The following is a 9765-nucleotide window of genomic DNA, read 5'->3' as shown; positions in this document are numbered from 1 at the left end:
TAAACCCCTCTTTATCCTGTCTCCCAGTCCCCGTACGTTCCAGGTTAGAATCTTAAGGGGGGTAACTACAGCCTCTCTGCCTAATGTGGGGCTGTCACCCTGCGGTGTGTTGTGCGGCATAGGTGTGGTGTAGTAGTGATGGGTGCGCCAATGTGGTTACAGGATACCTCTGTGTGTCGTGGTCGTCTGTCGTGGACCTAACTGGGCAGTATCTAAGCGCGGCTTTAATATGATCATGTGTGTCTCGGCTTTTAGGTGCGACATTACCCGAGCAACATCTGCTGCACGTGGTGTGTGTGGGAGCCACAAGCCTATCTAGTGGGCTCTGATCTATTTCGATGGCAATTTCTTTAACAGCTATTAATGTGCTACGCAAACTGACTGTTGTGAACCAAATAATAAAGAAACCAACTCTTCCCCCCTTTCCCATCCCCACCCTCCCTGCCTCCCTGCTTAGCGGACTTTGAACTACCCGCCTCCCCAACTTAGCAGAGCGCTTTTTCCCTCCCAACTTCATAGTACTTGCGTGTCCGGGGTGTTAGGTCCAGTGGAGTGTCCAGACCTTCAAGCCCCCCAAGGCCAGCCTGACCCGCTTCCAGAGCTGCCACAGCCTCATGATTGACATGACGATACTTGTGTGTCTGTAGCCTTTAATCAAGTGTCTTTGGTTCGCAGCCTACTTTATTCCTCGTGTCCCGGAGAGTGCCCTGGAGTCGGACGTTCGGTTTGTTGTGAATCTGGCCAATCCTGTCCTTCCCGTCGGTGGAGCTGTCTAGTGCCGCGGCTGTTGTTTCCCACTTGACGCCAACCATCAATCCAGTCCTGCGCCGCTTCCGGAGTTTCGAAGAACCATGCCCGGCCGTCGGCCACCACTCTGAGTCTCGCCGGGAAAAGCATAGAGTAGGGTAATTCTCTCGATCTCAGTTCCCTCTTGACCTCCTGGAAATTCCTCCTGCGCTGGGACACCGCCGCTGTGTAGTCGGGAAAGAAGGTTATGTTTGAGTTGTGTATACTCACAGGTGGAGAAGTCCTTGCGGCCTGTAAAATAGCATCCCCGTCCCGGAAATTAAAGAGACAAGCAAGCACCGGTCTTGGGGGGGCTCCTGGCTTCGGCTTGCCGCCAGGAACCCTATGCGCTCGCTCCACAGTAAAGAAATTGGAGAGTCCCTTAGGCTTCAGCTCTGTCTTTATCAGTTCTTCGACGTATAGATCCATCGCCTGTTTGCCTTCTGATTCCGGAAGTCCAATGATGCGCACATTATTGCGCCGTGCACGCCCTTCCTGATCATCGAGCTTGTCAGCCAGGGCTGCATTCTCTTTCTTAAGTTGAGATACTTTCGTTTGTAATTCCGACATATCTGTCACCAGGGATTTCGCCACGATTTCAACCTCTTTTACTCTGTCAGCCATTTTATGAAGATCTGCGCGCAAGAGTGAGATATCTGTTGAAATCGTGCCAGTCGTAGCTTGCACATTCGGTAACGCTGCCATTACATCCTCCAAAGTGATCTTTTCAGCCCCTCCCGTCTTGATTCTTGTTCGCGGACAGTCGCCCTTCTGGGTGTGTCCCAGAGGTTTTCTCGAAGGCATATTTTTCCAGCTTGAATTGGGCGCTGTTGCCTCTAGTACCCCTATTCGCCATGGTCCGACTTATGTGGAGTCGGTGTCACTCCGTGTATGAGCTCTGGTTCACTGTGCTCCTATGTCGTAGGGGGGGGTTTGTGTGGCAAGGCTGCATATGCAGGCTAGTCTCTTGGCAGTTCTTTGTGTCCCGTTGTTACTCAGGGGTGTAGTGATGCAATGGCGGCGGGAGGATAGCCGTCGTGTCCCCCAGTGCAAACACTTCAGCTGGGCACCTGCGTGAGCTCCAATGCACCACTACGTTCACCAGTCTCTCTTCTCTTTGGGTGTTGTGGGCAGGGGAAGCAGCCACAGTTGGTCTAATGCCTGCTGCAGTTCAGGTACCTGGGCAGACTTTCTACGGAGCTTTGCACCACTCCCCTCCCTATTTGGGCCCCCGGGGACGCCGCCACGCAGCCAATGTCTGGTGCTCGGATCGTCTTTGGGCCTCTTGGGGTGCCTAATAGCCTCCGCAGGCACTGCCTCCAAAAGTGCTGCAGGATAGCGCTGCCTCTCGTATCCGCAGCCGCAGGCCATCCCTCTGCTTCCAATGGGTGAGGCAATAATAGCCGCTGCACCAGTACGGCCGCGGGGGCGATGTGCAGGAGCGGGGGGAGGGGCCGAAACAACAAAGATCACTGCCTCTTACCCCCGACCCTGAGTGTACGGATCGGCCTCCTCTCCTCCCGCGCACCACAATCCTGTCCTCTCTTTGTACCCCATGGGAGGAGCCTGCACCTCCGTGAGTGCGTGTGCACCGGACAAGGGATCAGCTTCCCGCTGCAGTGGCAGCCCGGCTGTCTTTTCCAAGGTTTATTGCGCGTTGGTAAGGTGAGCCCTTCGTCCGGTATATGGGTTGACTGTTTCTTGCAACTCCCACGGTCATCCAACCTTCGGGCACACAGGTCCTCCGGGCGCTATCCGGGTGTTCCGCACCTGATGGCGGAGTTGATGGATACTTGAGCGCCCGGTCTCAACCTGAAGGTAGGCGGCTCTGACACCGATGATGATTGTCGGACTTCCTGGCCACAGATCCAAACCGGAGTTTCACCGGCTGGTACCGCTCGACCGCACTTGGGGGACTGATGAACTGCGGATAAGTGAACGGATAGTCGGAAGGTCTGTGCCGTCCCCGGAGCTCTTAGGCTAAGCGGCCATCTTAGCCGGCTGCAAGCCACGCCCCCCTGCATTCGTTTTTTAATATATGTGTTAAATTTTCTGGAGTCAATTTTGCGTTTTAGTGCCATAGCAGGTTGTGGGTTTATAGGTAAATAGGGTGAGAAGTAATTTGATTCTAATAAATGTAAAAGTAATTTTTAGAAGTCATTAATTTTTTTAAATTGAATTTTGTGTTTTGTTCTGTAGCGGGTTGTGGATTTATAGGGGAATAGGGTGGGAAGTAATTTATTATAATAATTATTTAATATTGTTTATTAATTAATATTCATGCATTTAATATTTCATATTGTTAATTGTGGTAATGAATGTATTATTAATTAATTATTCGTTGGATGTTAATTATTAATAATTATTTGAAAAATATCTTAAAATATCTTAATTATGGGTTTTTTTAGGAGGGGGTTGGGGGTTTAGAGGGGAATAGGGTTGGAAGTAATCACTTATAATTAATTAATTAATTAATTATTATTTATGCTCATGTCTGAGCATACCCTTCCACACTTATGGTGGCCACCCCCTTTTGAATCGTTTTGGCCACCACAAGTGTGGAAGGGTATGCTCAGATGTGAGTCCCTTGCTCACTGCACCATCAGGATTCAAGCAAGCCGGGCCGAAGACGGCTGTAATGCCAGAAACCGGTCCCCGGAAGCTTGTTTCCTTTCCAGTAAAGAATTGGCTTGGTAGTTTGGTCTGCCCTGTTCCCATGATGCACTGGGCCAGGGTCAGACTAATTTGCATGTAGCCAGGTTCTGAACTGGGATGGTGCAGTGAGCTAAAAAACTGTGATGGATCAAGCCCTGATCTTTTGACTGGGTATGAGTGTTCTGCTTAATTCAGATACTCTGTCCATCACCACCCCCTTTTGAATCGTTTTGACCACCACAAGTGTGGAAGGGTATGCTCAGATGTGAGTCCCTTGCTCACTGCACCATCAGGATTCAAGCAAGCCGGGCCGAAGACGGCTGTAATGCCAGAAACCGGTCCCTGGAAGCTTGTTTCCTTTCCAGTAAAGAATTGGCTTGGTAGTTTGGTCTGCCCTGTTCCCATGATGCACTGGGCCAGGGTCAGACTAATTTGCATGTAGCCAGGTTCTGAACTGGGATGGTGCAGTGAGCTAAAAAACGGTGATGGATCAAGCCCTGATCTTTTGTCTGGGTAGGAGTGTTCTGCTTAATTCAGATACTCTGTCCATCACCACCCCCTTTTGAAAAGTATTCATGAATGGGCAGACAGGTCAGGGGAGATGGTTATCATCATCCCACTAACAATAGATATTGGGTACTATTGGACGCACAAAAAATACACAAAAGGATCGTCTTTGATTCTTTATTGGTGCAAGTATATATTTCTTTTTCTAAGAAATTTCGGGTTAAGAAAGAGATAACCGACAACCTGCGTGGATCAGCAGTGTCTTATGCCATCGGCCCACAGATTTTAACATACGCGCATGGCAGCGGAACGGCGCGTCCCTCCTAAGGAAGGTGGTTTTTAAGAATAGCTCTATTCTTTGGAGGGCATTATCGGGAGGGTAATGTCGTAAAACCTGCTACAACGCCCAGTGTTTCTTCTGGGAATGTTCTCCACATAGCTTAGACTGGTGTTTTCATCAAATTGCATTAGCAGAGCTCTCAAGGTTTTTGAATGACAAATTAATATGCAACAGTATGCAGTTTCTAACAGTGTGGCTGATATGTTGAGAGGAAAAGCGTAAAAATAGTTCCCTTGTACCGTGAAAGGTTGTGGCCCTTTGTGCATCAAAATCTTAAATTGCGTTTTCCGTGTAGATACACAATGTGCATTCTCGTGAACGTTAAGGCGTCACTGTTACCGTGTGTTACCACGTAGGTGGCAACAGGTGTTTTATTACCGTGTAAGGGTTACCACTTAGGTGTTAATAAGTATTTTTGCGGTGACTGTTAACCCGCATGGAGGTGGCTGCAGTGATGTTACGACATGACCGTTAGTGGGTATTACCAGGTAGGTGTACCGCATGGGTGTTACCCCTTAGCATGACTACATCGCATGATACGCAGGAGTAAGGCGGGAGATCACTTAATATCCCTGTGCCTAACAAATACAAAAGTGTCCTCAGGTAATGCGATTGGGATATGCTAAGTGCTATCAACATCATGTCTTATTTCAACTATGCTATATTTAAAACACTCCGAGTCCCTTAGCTTGCGTCAGCCAGCCCTGAAAGGAGTCAACACACTCTTACACTAATCGTAAGCGCTCTCATTCGAAAGTACGATTTCAATGTTCCTCATGTAATGAAAATGGTACTAGGCTTAGCGCTCTCGAGGTCTCTCTACAAATCTGATGTCAAATGTCCCTCATGTAATGCAAATGATGCGATGCTAGGCACTTTTAGTGGGAAGTTTGATTGTAATGTTCCTCATGTAATGCAACTGATACTATACTATGTGTAGAGCTCTCAAAGTCTCTCTAACAATCAGATTTCAATGTTCTTCATGTAGTGGAACTGATGCTACGCTAGGCGCTCTTAATTGGGTTCGGCCTGGTAAAACTTGGACGCACTGACCAGGGAACATTAACCTTACTAGTGGTATTGTAAAGGGTAACGCCGTGGTGTCTGTCTTTGCACATGACTGTTTTGTGTAGGTTAGAGTGATATCTTGGCTCTATTTGGTCATTTTGAAGGGTCTTGTGTAAGCAAGTGAGCCATAGGTCTTGATGCAAGCAATAAGAACGAGCCTCTCTTACCCATAGTTAGTAGTGACTCAATTGGGCGTGCTGTGCGTCTTTCACAACCTCGGGGCTGGCACCACTGCACTTGACGCACTATGGATAACTACATCATTTTGCATGACAGATCATCCATATTATAGTAGCATTTCTAACTTTCAACAGCCGTCCTGATGCACTCTATAAGTATGGTCTAGATAATGTGTCAGAAAATGGCACTGTGAAAACATTATATATTTGGGTGTTTCAGTCAAGAACAGCCCTAATGCAAAGCATTGTTAACAGCTGCAAATATCCCCATCCTTCACCAGTCTATAATCTCATGAATGAGTAAATGAAAAGAGAACCACAACAGGTGTATAACAAATATATGTATTTGTTCTAAACACATCCCTCTAGTCCCTTTATGAGGCTAGAGGCAAAAAATTACAGTCAGTAAACTTATTTAACACACAAGTAAATTAGCACAATATACGTTTGAGCCCTAAGTCTTGAAGGAAGGTAGAGCAGCTTGTTTTACCAGTCTATAATCTCATGAATGAGTAAATAAAAGAGAACTACAACAGGTGTATAACAAATATATGTGTTTGTTCTAAACACATCCCTCTAGTCCCTGTATGAGACTAGAGGCAGAAAATTACAGTCAGTAAACTTATTTAACACACAAGTAAATTAGCACAATATACGTTGAGCCCTGGGGGCGTACCAAACCATATAGCAAGAAAGTGGTATAAGAACCACGACTGGCATATACAGACAAGGCCTAGAGCCTGTAGAACTACCTGGGGCCACCAGGAATCACCCAAGGTAGTGACACATGGGGACCCACGCGAAAGAAAAGCTTTTATCTCACAAGTTCATCTCATTTTAGAACTCTTATCAATGGCATCAACCGAACTGATAGTTACAACAAGCGTGGGAACTTCTCCACGCTAATGACCTCTTTCTTGGGGTGCTGATATTCCGACACACCCTGGCCCCTGTTGTCATACCTTAAAAGTTGTCCCGTGCCCAGTTGCGGCACCACATAGGCAGTGGTGGGACGGTGTCTAAAGCCCTATGCTCCATGTGCTGGTAGTGTGCTTTGGTATTGACAGTAAGTAACCATAGAGGGGCGATGGCACTCACCGTGGCCTGCAGGCTTATTCTTAGGCAAGGTTGTACTAAGAGGCACCCCACGGTAGCATTGAGTTGAATGCGCTACATGTCACAAACTGATGCTATGCCGACCACTCGCAGCGGCGAGTTATGAGGGAAATGCATCTGGGGTTAATCTCAGCTGAGGCGTAGCACCTGAGGATGATGATGATTGCAGACACAGGTGGGGCAGCTTTCGTTAGGAATCCAGAAACCTTTTACCTAGCCATACAGCACATTGCACGGCATTTCACTGTGTATTGTCCTGAAGTAATCATGGATGGGCTATGGCATTCACTGTGGACTACAGGTCTAGGCTTTCATGAAGGTCATACTACCCGACACCCTTATGGTAGCCCTAATGTAAATGTTCCGCAGGTGGCACAAGAGGGATGCTATGCGACACACTGGTGGTTGCAGGTTGGATGGGAAGGCATCCGGGGGCAGACCTTAGCTAAGGCTTAGCGTGTGACAACAACATAGTATGTGCATGTGTACTGTATCTTTCATCCGGAGGCCAGAAGCACTAATCGTCTGTGTTTGTTTTATTTTATATCTGACCGGACCCATGGTTGATACCTGGGAAGGGCACCACTCCACAACTGCAGGAGGTGGACGGACAAGAGGATTGTTACACCTGGATCGGGAGTGTCAAAGAAAAGCATCAAGTGTGATGAGCGGCCATTTCAACGGTGAAAGCGGTGCCGGCGGGTAAAGGTGCTACCCATGTACCATAATTGTAGTATATGATCGTCACTCATTTGGGTTGCCCGGGGCAAGGCAATGCATGTCAGGTGTATGCCGTCGCAGTTTGACCTGGAACACAAATCACGGAGGGGGCGCTTGGGCTCACAGGCTCCTTTTTTCATAAATAACTGCGTGGGGTTAGGAGGCTCCATGATAAGAAGGTAGGCTGGCGCAGGGCTTAGCCTAATAATGACAGTGTTGCATCAACAGCAATTAGCATGGATATGGGTAGTGTTAAGTCCGGCATACCGTGAGGCGGACACCGGGGCCAGGTGGCGGTACCGTGAAGGGGTGTTAAGTGCCTATGAGTAGGCCAGCCCCGGCGTTAGACCCTGCAACGTGAACAGGATACTGAGGTAGGTTGGGTGTACACGTCTAGGGCCAGGATACCCCCGGTCACAGCAACTACAGGGACCCCAAGGAGGTCCGTCCAGAGTGGGGAAGGGGAGGTACTCAAAGGCACACCCCACCACACTCAGTCATTATCTGACATGCGGGTAGCAACGATTGGGTTTAATTGGGCAAGGGGGTCCTGGTGGAAGGGATAATCGCAGTAGCAAGCAGGTTAGCAAGTATAAAACCCAGACTGCACCATAGGGGGGCTCAGTTGTTTCCTAGGCTGCAGAAAAGGGAGGGGGACTCTCTTAGTGCGCTGAATCACTCGGTAAAGAATCACTCGGTAAAGAGGATCAACACTTGGATTGAGGAATTATTGCAAACACCTCAATTGCAGTATATCCCACAGGGGTGCATCCGAGAGGAACAATTTAGATTAGCAGTCGGCTGACAAAAAGGGTTGGCAATTGTTGGAAGGGTTGTCTCTACTTGCAGGCTAGGGGTCCATTTGACAGAGTCAGGGAATGCCCTATGGATAGGGAACAAACTAGCAGGGGTAGAGGGTTTTGATTAGGAAAATATGACCTTTCAGTGTAGGCGGTTGGGGGGGGGGGCAGATAGTCGGTCATCTATGCTGGCCTGTGGCGGTAAGGTCATAATCGGTGAGCAGCAATTTAAGGTCCTTAGGGGGGGGGGCGGTCCCACTCACGAAAGAGGACGCCCAGGGGGAGAGGCCACTGGTCTCTCCCAGAACTTCAGGGGCAGGATATCCATCGCTTAGAAGGGTGCGGGGGAGGGGAGTCCACGCTCTCCTCAGGCTGGTAGCCACCCCTCACATACACTATGACGTCATCAAGGTGCGCGAGTGTAAGGGCCCTCCTGTTATGGTTAAATGGAGTTCAGGGAGCGCACGCGGGTAAACGGGCCCAGGTTGCGCATGCACATCTCGGACGTGAGAGCGTAGCTGGTAAAAGGATCTGACACCGGTTAGCGACCTTGCCGTAGGACCAGAAATTATTATAATGCAAATTTAATATCAGGATGTTAGATTCGATTAGGAACCACGCTGTATTAGATACTTGTTAAGGTTAGCCCATCATATCATGTCAAAATGGATGTAAATCTAATGTTCTGAAGTTTGCATTTAATAATTATGTAAATGTTAATTTTATTAAAATTTTCATTTTGTTTCATATTTTAATAAATACGGCCGGGGGGTCTCGAGCCCGAGACCCCCCCGGCCTTCCAAAGAATTCTGTTGTTGGCTGTTAAATGTGTAACTTTAGTCTGCATATTAAGGCGGGGGGTGGCCGGCAGTCACAGACCATGTGCTGGGGCTATTGTTTGAATATGATGGCGCACCACAGGCTGAAACAGAGAGGGGCTGCATGGGGTCAAAGTGCAAAGCAGGGGGTGGGCAGCTCCTAATGGACACTAAGAGGCAACAGCCAAAAATAAACACTCAGAAGGTCAAAGTGCAAAGCGGGGCGGGCAGCTCCTAAAGGGCTCTCAGAGGCAACAGCAAAAAATAAATTAAACACTCAGAACCCCAAATGCGACGACTTCAAAAAGAAGAGTGTGACTCTTCTTATTAGTAATTCCATTTCTCTCACTAAGTTCACGTGCTTGTTTTACACAGCGCAAACGCCTTTGCAACATGGCTGTCATTTCTAATTGCACTCAAATGCACCTCCATCATAGTCCTATCTCAGGGTCTTAAAATAAAGAAGAGAGGGACATATTGTGACATCATCGACAATATTTGCATATTCATGATGCTCCGCGTTGTCAATAGAAGGGAAGGCAATGTTGTTTCAAACACTTTTAGTTAAAGTGTGAATAATTCCCTAGACATCGAGAACTATATAAGACACAGTAGCCATTGACGTACTCACGGTTGAAAAATCTACTTTAATTAGGCACCCACACTGAAATATTATGAAAAGAAGATTTTATATACCAACTCAATCGGCTACGGGTTTCTGCACATTTCCACATATACTACAATTGGAACTTGGGGCTTAAGGAAACGGTGAGCTA

General features: G+C 47.8%; 1 protein-coding gene across 1 annotated transcript in view; it reads right to left on the bottom strand.

The window, feature by feature from the left end:
* Positions 1–681: 681 nt before the first annotated feature.
* Positions 682–9765, bottom strand: part of LOC144824330 (mucin-5B-like) — a 108115-nt gene continuing 99031 nt past the window's right edge. The window contains exon 14 of the mRNA XM_078683447.1: positions 682–1421. Coding sequence (XP_078539573.1) covers positions 682–1421 — 740 coding nt within the window. The remainder of the gene's footprint in view (positions 1422–9765) is intronic.

The sequence above is a fragment of the Lissotriton helveticus genome, chromosome 3_1, assembly GCF_964261635.1.
Source record: "Lissotriton helveticus chromosome 3_1, aLisHel1.1, whole genome shotgun sequence".
In the NCBI taxonomy this organism is placed as follows: domain Eukaryota; kingdom Metazoa; phylum Chordata; class Amphibia; order Caudata; family Salamandridae; genus Lissotriton; species Lissotriton helveticus.
Note: the sequence above shows the minus strand (reverse complement) of the source record. Positions and strands in the feature narration are given on the sequence as shown.